Source organism: Scyliorhinus canicula, chromosome 7, assembly GCF_902713615.1.
Source record: "Scyliorhinus canicula chromosome 7, sScyCan1.1, whole genome shotgun sequence".
NCBI lineage: Eukaryota > Metazoa > Chordata > Chondrichthyes > Carcharhiniformes > Scyliorhinidae > Scyliorhinus > Scyliorhinus canicula.
In genome coordinates, this window is record NC_052152.1 from 104,218,143 (window position 1) to 104,230,784 (window position 12,642).

Sequence of the window (12,642 nt, forward strand, 5' to 3'; positions counted from 1 at the left end):
CTAACACTGACTGAGGGAGTGTATAGATGAATGACTCACTTTCAGGCCTCAGGCATAGGGGCTAAGAGTTGACTACCAGATACAGACAGGAAGACTCATTAACTCTTGATCAAGAGGGATGCATCCGTACTGGGAGAAAGGATTTAAGGCTTGGAGTAAGAGATTAACCAGATTTTTAAGAAACAGTGGAGGAGGTAGCAACACAAAGCAGCTTAGGCTGAGAATTCCAAAGTGCAGGAGCTCAGTAGTTTGAGATTGAGGGATGGGGGAGGGGAATAGAAGGATCATTAAACAAGCAGCACAGTAACCCAGAGTAAGAGTAACAATGGGTGCAACCTGGGATAAATGTGGACGATTCCCCAAATACTCCGCAATGGAGGTATTGAAAACGTGGATAGAGGTTTTGAAATCGATTCAGTGGAGCACAGAAAACCTGGTGGTGGATGGGATAAACTGAGTGCAAGACTTTATGTGAGACAGCACCCTGAAGTTCTCTGGAATAATCACACAATTATTCATTATATTAACGAGGATGATTGTCTTCTGTGAGTGAGTTAGTGCTGTAGGTGGGCAATCATCTGGATATTGAGCAAGTTAGTTTTGGTGATGGACTGGACATATATAATAATAATAATCTTTATTGTCACAAGTAGGCTTACATTGCAATGAAGTTACTGTGAAAAGCCCCTAGTCGCCACATTCCGGCATCTGTTCAGGTACACAGAGGGAGAATTCAGAATGTCCAAATTACCTATCAGCACGTCTTTTGGGAATTGTGGGAGAAAGCCGGAGCACCCGGAGATTTAAAACCTACCCAGGCTGAAGCAGAATAAATGCTAGCCATGGCTCAGGTGGTAGCAGTTTAGCTTCTAAGTCAGAAGGTTGTAAGTTCAAGGCTGGCTCCAGAGACTGGTGTACAAAATCTCTGCTAATGCTGCAGTGCGGTTCTGAGGGAATGCTGTGCCGTCAAGAGGTGCCGGATGAGAAATTAAATGGAGGCCCTGTCTTGCATTCAACTGGATGTGCAACATCTCATGGGATCACTCAAAGAAGACCAGGTAGTTCTCCCTGGTGTCCTAACCAATAATTATATCACCAATATCATTAAAACAGATTATCATCCTGCTGGTTGTGCACGAATTGGCTGGACATTCATAGAATCATAAAATTTACAGTGCAGAAGGAGGCCATTTAGCCCATCGACTGTGCACCGGCCCTTGGAAAGAACACCCTACTTATTCAATGCATGGAAAAATAAAAAAAGGTGGGGGGAAAAAAGAGTGAAGAATGCTGACTAGAAATTATCAGGCCCACTTCATCATTAAAACTGTGACTTTGGGAGCGATCTACTTGCTGTTCATGGCAGTGGGGTAGTCCAGTCCAATCGGCGCATGGGCTTCCCAGCACGAGGGGGTGCAGTCACTGGTAAATCCCGCTGGCGGGCCGCCTCCGCTACAGAAAAACACGCAGCGGGTTGGGCAGTAACTCCGGCCCTATATTTCCTTTTTTTTTAAATGTATTTTATTACAATCATGTATCAAAACAGGTTACAGCAAACAAACACCCCGGGAAACATACTTCCCAACAATCAACTATACAGTCTGTACAGTTTTTCCTCCTTTTTCAACCCCCCCCCCCCCCCCCCCCCCCCAGCGACGGACAGTCCCTCAAACACGGTCACAAACATCCCCCAACTTTTCTCAAACCCCCTTGCTCCTTAACTCATACTTTATCTCCTATAACCGCAGGGAGTTGTACAGGTCACCCAATCAAGCCGCTAACCCTGGTGGCGATGCTGTCCGCCACTCCAGCAAAATTCACCGCCATGCAATCACACAGGCGAAGGCCACGACGTCAGCCTTCCTCCTCTCCATGAGCTCCGGCTTCTCTGAAACCCCAAATATCGCCACCAAAGGGTTCGGGTCCATCTCTCCTCCACTATTCTGGCTAAGACCGCAAACACTCCCGTCCAAAATCTTCCCAATTTTTCGCAACCCCAAAACAAGTACGCGTGATTCCGGCCCTACATTTCCAAAAGTACTTCACTGGTTGGAAAACACTTTCGGACATCTGGAGGTTGTGAAGTCTCCATTTTTGCCTAAATTTTGTGGATTATGAAAGATGAGATGGTCTCAGCATCCAACAGAGTTTATAATGGCACAGATGGTGCAAGCGGGGAGGAGAGAGCAGAGCCCACATGGAAATGATACTGATAATACTGCAACTGGACCTCTTTGAAAATGAATGTCAAGGGAAGATTTTTTGAAATAAACGATTATTTGGGCAATGAAATTATGACTCATAAACAATCTGAACTAGCTGATATTCCTGAAATACCTGGTCAAACAGGATTGTTTTTTCCATCCCCCACAAATTAGTGCATAGATCTCTATCAAAATCTGTTTATGCTATGTTAACTTCCTTTAAAAAGGTTGACAAATAACTGAAAACTGATGTTCAGCCTCAATGCAGATGTACACTTGGGACGATATAGTTCCTATCCAATCAACTTTGGACAGTCACTTCGCTCCAGGAGATTAAGTAAATCAAATCCATTCCCTCACTTCACAGCTTTTGAATATGTCTCACAAAAGTAATGAACTCAACAGGCTTATATATCCATTTTGCAGTCCAACTCAGGCCCTCTACCACAACACTTTCTCCATCACATTGATGACGGTATTGGTGCTGCTCCATGTTCTTGTCTGAACCTGGGAAAACGTCATTGATTTTGCTTCCAATTTCCACTCCTTTCTAACATTAAGGTGGTCCATCTCTGACACTTCCCTTGACCAATTTCTGGCAATAGGCTGACCACCAATAGAAGAGTCATTTGGACTCAAAACGTTAACTCCGTTTCTCTCTCCACAGATGCTGCCAGACCTGCTGAGTTTTTTCAGCATTTTCCGTTTTTATTTCGAGCATCCGCAGGATTTTGCTTTTGTATAATCTCACCTGACCAAACATGGGCAATTGCTAGATGGGGAAAGGTTGTCTGCATGTCGAGAAACAGCTGGGATATTCGGGCCAGTTTTCCAGCTACGCGTTGCCAATGGAGGGTTTCCCACACCCATTAGTGTCTCCTCCCGATTTACTGGGCAGATGGTTACAGCTGCTGAGAGATCAGGGGCAGAGAGCTCACAATCAAACTGGCATGTGATGTTTCCACATCAGCAGCATGTACCTGTGCAACCAGACCGATTGTGTGGAGAATATATTAAACAATACGGAAGAAACAATACTGGTCACCACACTGTAATAAGGATGGGATTGCACTGGAGAGGGAATTCATCAGAATGTTGCCTGGGCTGGAGCGTTTCAGCTATGAAGTGGGGCTGGATAGGCTGAGGTTGTTTCCCTTAGAGTAGAGAAGGCTGAGGGAGGGCCTGATTGAGGTGTACAAAGTTACAAGGGACATAGATAGGGTAGGTAGTAATAAATTTTTCCCCCTTAGTAGCAGGGTCAATAACCAGGGGTCAGGGGCAGGGGATTTAGAGACAATTTGAGGAAAAACCTTTTCACCCAGAGGGTGGTGGAAATCTGGAACTCACTGATTGAAAGGATGGCAGAGGCAGGAACCATCACAACATTAAAGAACATTTAGATGAGTGCTTGAAACACCATAGTTACGGACCAAGTGCTGGAAAATGGGATTAGAATAGATAGGTATTTGATGGCCAGCGCAGGCACGATGGGCTGAAGGGCTTCTTTTCTGTGCTGTAAATCTTTATGGCTCTATGACTCAAAATCAAAAGACTCAAATATGAGATCTACAATCAAACCCAGCATAAAAGGAAAGGCATGGGGCTAATCTCAACTCTACAACTAAATAGGGGCAGCATGGTGACGTAGTGGTTAGCACTGCTGCCTCACGACTCCGGGGTCCCAGGTTCGATCTCGGCACTGGGTCACTGTCCGTGTGGAGTTTGCGCATTCTCCCCGTGTCTGCGTGGGTTTCACCCCCATAACCCAAAGATGTGTAGGGTAGGTGGATTGGCCACGCTAAATTGCCCCTTAATTGGAAAACATGAATTGGCACTCTAAATTTGTTTTCTTTAAACTCTACAACTAAATGGTTTGAGATAATTGGATACATTTTTGGAAGAGATTGAAGATTGCAGAGAATGCGGAGAAGTAACTCGTGAGGTAAATCTATAGAGTGAGAAGTTTCTTTGGATCCAAAGCACTGCGACCCAATTTATTCGCACTAGATGCATGTGGCTAATTGGGAATCCAGATGTGGCTAATTGCATTTCTGATCATTAATAGGTAAACAATGAGTAATAGATACCATCAGTGGGTACATGATCGCAATGATCGATCACGTGTAGGATCTTTAACCTTTTTGTGTGGTTGTTGGTAAAATGCTGAGATTAAAAGTAGAGTGTGCAAGTGTTTTTGATCCCTGTGAGTTCCTTGGTTATGAAACTGAATGGTGGCAGATGTTAAGTCAATACACACACACCTGGTGCACATTTACCTCTGTGGCAAGTGTACATAAGCAGCTTTTTCCCCGAAATGGGGCTAAGTGGTGTCAACATCACTTGTGGCTAGTCAGTGATATAAACACTGGTAATGGTCTTTTATTCCTAAATATTCCCTATTGTAGCTAATGAAATTGAAGGCGGAAGAACATTGCAACCCATATAGAGCAGGTTTCTGTGGTTTATAAATGCCCAAGTGAATATGCTGGTGTTAAACTGCAGGAATGGCAATCCTTTGTGGTTTGGGTTTAAGCAATATGTAAACTTTGTCAGGCATTTGTACCTGATTCCTGTACTGGCAGTGTTGCTCCAGTAAAATTGGTGAGACAAGATTTTAAAGTTTACAGGACTTTTTGGAAATAGTGCAATGCTCCATGATGGGTCGGCATGAAGTAATTTTATATTAAAGAGCAATGCACATCTTTGGGTTGTGGGCGTGAAATCCGCACAGACACGGGGAGAATGTGCAACTTCTACACGGACAGTGATCCGGAGCCGGGATCGAACCCGGGTCCTCGTCGCCATGAGGCAGCAGTGCTAACCACTGCACCACTGTGACACCCGGCATGAAGTCTTTTTGCAATTATGCCTCTTTCTCTGCCACCCCCCTCCCCCAATTCCATTAGTGAGTTCCTGGTATCCCAATGCATCATTATCGGGGAAGTATGGAGGGGAAAGGAACAAGGAAGGATAAATTAGCAACTGGCTGGCCTGAGCTAGAATATACAGAAAGTCCACCCCTAAAGTTGTAGTTGTAATCCTGAAACATGCAACTTTTAGTGGAACAACTTTAAACAATTCAGATTTTCTCATTACAACTGATGTGTCAGCTGTAGTTAGTTTCTGTAGAAAAAAATTATAATAACCTGTAAATTGAAACAATGTGCATTCCTCAATTCCTACATTCATAAATGAAATACTGGATATACTCAAATAATGGCCAATCTTGTGTAAAGGTCAACCCCTGATTTTTGGGTAAAAATCATTAATTTTTCATATATCTCACATTAAAGTCGATCCCTGACTTCTAGCCAAAAAATCCAAATTTACCACCTGCTCGCCAGTGAAATCAAACTCACCCTGGTGCAAAATTACTCACGAATAGAATCATAAAAAAGCATACCATCGAAGGTAGCTGTTCAGCTCCTCAGTCAACATGTGATGTCGAGGCTGCCACCTCACTGGTCCGCACTGCGTTCCCGCCAATCCCACCATATAATTTGGCAACAAGGTATCCAGAAGGAAGGACAGATACACGGTCCAGTTCAAACTTAAATGTCAGAGCAGATGGGTGACAAGGTGGCACAATGGTTAGCATTGCTGCCTATTGCGCTGAGGATCGGGAATGTCGGTGCGATTGCAGAGCAGATGGGCAGCACGGTAGCACAGTGGTGAGCACTGTCGCTTCACAGTGCCAGGGTCCCAGGTTCGATTCCCGGCTTGGGTCACTGTCTGTGTGGAGTCTGCACGTTCTCCCAGTGTCTGCATGGGTTTCTTCGGGGTGCTCCGGTTTCCTCCCACAGTCCAAAGATGTGCGGGTTAGGTGGATTGACCATGATAAATTGCCCTTAGTGTCCAAAAAGGTGAGGTGGGGTTACGGGGATAAGGTGGAGGCATGGGCTTACGTGGGGTGCCCTTTCCAAGGGCTGGTGCAGACTCGATGGGCTGAATGGCCTCTTTCTGCATTGTAAACTCATTGATTCTATGATCCCGGCCCCAGATCACTGTCCGTGTGGAATTTGCACATTCTCTCTGTGTCTCCGTGGGTTTCACCCCCACAACCCAAAGATGTGCAGGGTAGGTGGATTGGCCACGCTAAATTGCCCCTTAATTGGAAAAAAAATAATTGGGTACTCTAAATTTATTTTTAAAAAGAGATTACAGAGCAGACAAATAACCGAGCAGCACAACGAGAATTCAAAATATCAGAGGTGCATTGGCCACGCTAAACTTTGGCTAAAAGTTTAGCCTTTGAAACTCGACTCTTGCACAAGCACATATGGTTACTTTTAAATAAAATAAATTTAAAAATAAAGAAGGGGCGGCACAGTGGCTAGCACTGCTACCTAGGGCACAGAGGACGCAGGTTCGAAATCCCGCGGGGCCCTGGGTCACTGACGTGTGGAGTTTGCACATTCTCCCCATGTCTGCGTGGGTTTCACCCCCACAAACCAAAATGATGTGCAGGGTAGGTGGATTGGCCACGTTAAATTGCCCTTAATTGGAAAATAACATATTTGGGTACTCAAAATTTTTTTTTAAATTAAAAGAAATATGCTCACTCTTTCTACTTACCTCCCGCTCATCATTTTCCTCTCCTGGTCGCTTCCTCTCGCCGCCTATCTTACTGGCTGACTTTCCCTCTCGCCGTCTCTCTCTCCCCTGAATCCTCACTGTGAGGGAGGGTTTGGAGGGACAGCGAGAGGGAGGAAACGAGTGAGAAGAGTTGTGAGTGGGAAAGTTGGGGAGAAAATTGGCCTGCGGGAGAAACTGTGCCAAAATGGCACCAATCAGATCACGCAACATGAAAGTGGCCCCAGCACAAAATGACACTAAAGCTATGTTCCAAACGAATTGAACTTTGAAAAAGCAGACTCCCAATGCCAAGTACACAAAGTAGCCCCACTAAACCTGCAACATTAAAGCAGAACGATGCTGAAAGACGTACTTAAAACAGGGACTTTAAAACAGGGACATCTGCCCATTTAGCTTCGAAGACACCACACCAGGCAGCAAGGAATAGAAAGATATACCGATAGGGTAGGGTTAGATGAAGTGAGGTGGGAGGAGGCTTATATCAGGCACGAACAACAGCATGGACCAGTTGGGCCAAGGGTCGGTTCCTCAGTTGTACATTCCTTACAATTACCCAATCTGTCCACGCTACTTCCAGACTCACATTTGATAATCAGACTGAACTTATGTCATTAATTAATTCTTAAAATAAAGCATGCCTGCAAACATGAAACTGCAACAAATATTATAATCGTTACAGAACATCCATCAAATTCAAAGTAATTTAAACCCATTGAATTGAGAGTAAACAAGCCTGACCTGTGCTAGAGTCCAGCAGAGATTCTTCTTTCTCCACAGATCCCACAAAGAGAGGCAAGAGCAGGTGACTTTTGTACTTCACCAAGAAACCTGACCATGTCTTTCTTTTCATCCCCACTCCTTTGTTCCATTAGGCATCAAATCTCTCCCCTCCCCCCCCCCCCCCCCCCCCCACCCTCCCAGAGTCTGTTCCACAGGATAAACTATTAAGAGTTGATGCAGAAAAGAAACACACCTGGGCAACAAACGTATTGAAGAAAACAAAGAATCTAATTGATGACCACAAAAAATGAAAAGGAAATATTTTCCCAAGTTTAAAACAAATATTAACCTTTTCTAAACTCCAGGTGAGTTTCTGTGACAAAGCACTTAAAAGAAAGTTACACATGTTAACAATTGTTTCCATTCACAGTAACAAATATTTACAGGAATATTTGAAACAGCAATAGGCTACTCAGCACCTCTGCCAGTTCTGCCAGTTAAATCATAGCTGATTTATACCTCCATTCTATTTACCCTGTTTCCTGTAACCTTTACAAGAGGCAAAAAAGGGGGGGTCAGCAGGACACCAGCGGCTGTGACATAGAGAAGGCATAGGTATTCTGAAAATATTCAGCACTTGAGAGAATGTTCTCCGACAGATCTGCAAATGCCGCAGAGATTCCTGCCAAAATGCCCTTGGAGTGTATGCTTCAGTCCAGGTTGTTTGCAGTGCTTCCTAACCATCTATAAATCACACTAATACAAACCTGGTGAACCAAACTGGCAGAAGTATCCTATGTTAGTCAATTCTTCACCCTCACCCACCTTGTTAACTTAAATACTATCATAGCTACATTCTTTTTTTAAAGTACCCAATTCGTTTTTCCCCAATCCAGGGGCAATTTAATGTGGCCAATCCACCTATCTGCACATCTTTGGGTTGTGGGGGTGAGACCCACGCAGACACGGGGAGAATGCGCAAACTCCATAAGGACAGTGACCCGGGTCCGGGAGCGAACCACTGCGCCACCTTGCAGCCCCATCATAGCTACATTCTGATGCTTCTAACTCATTTTGGAAGAAATTGTTTGCCCTTCCGAAACTTCTTACACATGCTATGGAGTGGTGGACTGTCAAAGGTGCCACCTTTGAGGTGAGACGTTAAACTGAGGCCCCACACTTCTCTCTCAGGTGAACGATATAAAATGGGACAATGTTGAAGAAGGACAGGAGAGTTCTCCCAAGAGTGTTCACCAATATTTATCACTCAATCAACATCGCTAAAAAGGGATTATCTAATCATGCATCTCACAGCTGCGTGTGAGGTATTGTTATGAACAAATTAGCTGCCACATCGTCTTGCATTGCAACACTGGCTTTACTTCAAAAGCACTTCACTGTGAACAGGATAGAGGTGAAAAGGTGCTATCGCAATGCAAACTCATGTCCATGAAGATCTCCCTGCACATGCAATATTTGACCTTCAGCTGAAGATAGGAATTCAGGGAAGGAGAAAAAGAAATGGTACAGAGAGAGAGAGAGAGAGAGAGCAGGAGATGCAACTCCAAAACAACATCCTTTCAATAGGCTCGTGGGTTGAGAAGATGCACAAGAATTAGAAGAGTGTGCAGTCACTGTTGGTGATGTCAGAAAATTATGAAGGGTCGAAGATGGAAGGTTGAGTTTGAAACCCAGGGACTGACTGCTCTGAATCCTTTTTATAGCACTTCACAATGCAGTCAGTCCTATTACAGCAGAAGATACAATGAAGATGGTCTATAAAAATCACATTCAGAACACCAGCCCTCTTCACAAGTCAATGTTCTCGTAATACAAAACCTGTATAATAAAATCAAAATACTGCAGACGCTGGAATCTGAAACAAAAACAGAAAATGCTGGAAAATCTCAATAGGTCTGGCTGCATCCGCAGGGAGAATAAAAGCAGAGGCAGAGTTTTGAGAACAGAATGTACCTGTATATTATAATGTACAGAACTGGTACATTCCAATTCCAAAACCAGACTAGTTACAACAACCAATCCACCAGATTTCAGACTAGAGTAGGGCATGGAGAGGAAATTATTTTCATCAACTGGGAAATCCCTTATTCCAGCAGAAAAAATACACGCAAAAATCGCGCTAGTGAATGGAGTAGAGTAAGTGCATTGTTTAATATTCTCAGATTGAATTCCAATATTAAGAACACACACACAGAGCATATTGGAAATATTTTCCATCCCCGGCTCATTTCCGGAAATAGAAGAGATGATTGTAAAGTGAAGTTTCAGTTTTCACAAATGTTAAGGAGCAATGGGAAATGTATTCTGTTGATATCAAGTCACTGTTAGCAGATGGGCTATTCACACACAATCAATATGAGCTGTTGCAATGTATAAAATGTGTGAAGGTTGTTTCGTAGCCACAGTAAATCAAAACTTATTGATGAGAATAACCACCAGTACAACATTTACCACAGTGGCATGTGCAATTTAAACACGTAAATATTACTTGTGAAAATCTTAGTGGATAAACATTAAATTCTGAATACATTCTTCTTCCACTATTGTTAACTAATTCAAACAAATAGTACCCCTATAAATGTCATGGCAAGCTGTTTGTCTGCAAATATTGTTTATCTTTATCACGGAGTTATTTTAAGCATCAGTTTGGTTGAGTTGGTAGCATTTATCTCTGAGCCAGATGGCTGTAGATTCAAACCACATTGTTAAATATAATATGGGGAGGAGAACAGGCAGGGGAGTACCGCATGGTGCAAATTGCCATCTTTCAGATGAGATGTTAAATTGAAGCCCAATTTCTTCATTTCCATATAAAATATACTTTTTTTAAAAGAAAGACAGTGTTCTAGACTTGGGCATACATCATCATTCCTTCATCGCCATTAATCAAAATTCTGGAACATTCTACAGCAACGTGCGGGTACTTTCACCACATAGACCGCACGCAGAGATTCAAGTGGCCACCTTCGGAGGCAGCATGGGATGGGCAATAAAGGCCGACCTAGTTCGTGGGACCACAACCCGGAGAATAAATTAACATTCGTCCTTCAACCAATACAGTAGAGAAACCTATCTCATTACCGTCTGTGGGGCCTGGCTAATGTGCAAACTGTCTAAACAATTATCTATAAAACAATAATTGAACCAAAGTAATTAATTGGCTGTTACGATTGGGTTGTCGCAAGAGCCGCTTTAGAAATTCAATTATTTTCTTTTATTAAGGGGCAATTTAGCATCTGTTGGTACAGAGGCGAGGGTATCTGGTCTCTCCAGCGCAAAGTTTAGTGCTTGTATCATTTGTTTTTTGTAAAAACATGTTGTGAACTGTTTTAATAATCAGAGTATCCATCCCCCTCCCCGTACATTGGTACTGAGAGGAGGGTACCCTGTTTCTCCAACACAAAATTAGTGTTTGTATTGTTTGGCCTTGTATATATTTTTTACTGTTTTAATAAAACGATATGGTCAATCCACCTACCCTGTACATCATTGGGTTGTGAGGGTGAGACCCATGCAGACATGGGGAGAATGTGCAAACTTCACACGGACAGTGACCCGGGGCCAGGCTCGAACCTGGAACCTCGCCGCCGTGAGACATCAGTGCTAACCGCTGTGCCACCGTGCCGCCATTTAAATTCAATTCTTAAGAGGAAAAATAACTTGCAATTTATATAACACCTCTCACCGCCTCAGGACATCCCAAAGCACTCCTGTGGAGTATTTCTGAAGTGTAGTTGCTGTTGTAGGAAACACAACATGGCAAGCTCCCACAAACAGCAATGGGACAACAATCAGATCATCTGTTTATAGGATGTGAAGTGTCGGGATAAATATGGACCGGGACCCTACTGTCAGAAATGATGCCATTACACGTCCACCTGAGGGAACATTAAACATCTCATCCGGAAGTGGACAACCGGTGACAGTGTCGCACTCCCTCAGTGGGTCAGCCTCTCTGGCTGCAGGACGGTGATTTGAACCCCCCCAAAAAAATCTTTTGGAGTAAGAGGCAGAGTGCTCCCAACTGAACCTTTTTACTGGCAGTGCTGGAGATTTAGACAGGACAAGGAGATTGTTTGTGAATCACAGAGAGCTGGGCAGGCAGCTTTCCCTTACCTTGGTGATGAGGAGGGGCTCCTTGTGCTCCCGCCCCCCTCGGAGGGTAAATCCCCAGGGCGCTCCACCGCTCAGGGCCACCTCCACACAGCGGGAAGCCTCGGCTCCCCTCCGCTCTTTGGCCGGGAGCTGCTCGCCCATTGCCTGCTCCTCAGGGGCAGCCGCTCCCTTTGTGCGCACACCTTCCCCAGCCATGGGGGGAGGAGGCCGGCTCCGGCTCCAGCCGCCACTTTCCGCAGCCAGGAGTGGGCAGCCAGTGGCTCGGGCTCTGTCTGTGGCTCCGGGGAAGCTCTCTCGCCAGGTGAATGCAGTGAGATTTGCAGCGATCCGCCCCCCTCTTGGTCAGTGTGTGTCTGATCAGTCTCCGAGGCAGCTACCTTCCACCTGCAGCCACACACACACTGGGACAACTTGCCAACTCCGCCCCTCTCCTCCAGCACACAGCTATTCACTCACCCTGCTGGGCACTGCCACAAACAGCATTCCCTTTCCAGTCACAGAGCAGAGGCTGGCCATTCATAAGAACTAGGAGCAGGAGTAGGTAATTCAGCCCCTCGAGCCTGCTCCACCATTCAATACGATCACAGCTGATCTTCTCTGGGCCTCAACTCAACTTTCCCGCCCCTTTTCCATAACCCAACAACCCATCATTAATTAAAAATCTGTCTATCTTCTCACATTTACTCAATATCTCAGTATCCAGGGTAACACGGTGGTGCAGTGGTTAGCACTGCTTCTCACGGCACCAAGGACCCGGGTCACTGTCCATGTGGAGTTTGCATATTCTCCCCGTGTCTGCGTGAGACCCACAACCCAAGGATGTGCAGGGTAGGTGGATTGGCCACGCTAAATTGCCCCTTAATTGGGGAGAAAAGAATTGGGCAGTTTAAATTTTAAAAAGAGAAAAAAAAAAATGCCGCATCCACCACACTCTGGGTAGTGAATTCCACAGATTCATGATCCTTTGAAAGAAGTAATTTCTTCT

At 44.6% G+C, this 12,642-nt stretch overlaps 1 protein-coding gene across 2 annotated transcripts in view; it reads right to left on the minus strand.

Moving 5' to 3' along the window:
• The window catches only part of shroom2a (shroom family member 2a), a 334,620-nt gene extending 322,563 nt beyond the window's left edge, over positions 1-12,057 (minus strand). Inside the window, exon 1 of one of the 2 annotated variants that reach the window (XM_038802577.1) lies at positions 11,658-12,057. In XM_038802577.1, coding sequence (XP_038658505.1) covers positions 11,658-11,852 — 195 coding nt within the window. In that variant the 5' untranslated portion in view covers positions 11,853-12,057. The remainder of the gene's footprint in view (positions 1-11,657) is intronic. The other variant, XM_038802578.1, reaches the window with a different exon arrangement.
• Positions 12,058-12,642: the final 585 nt, after the last annotated feature.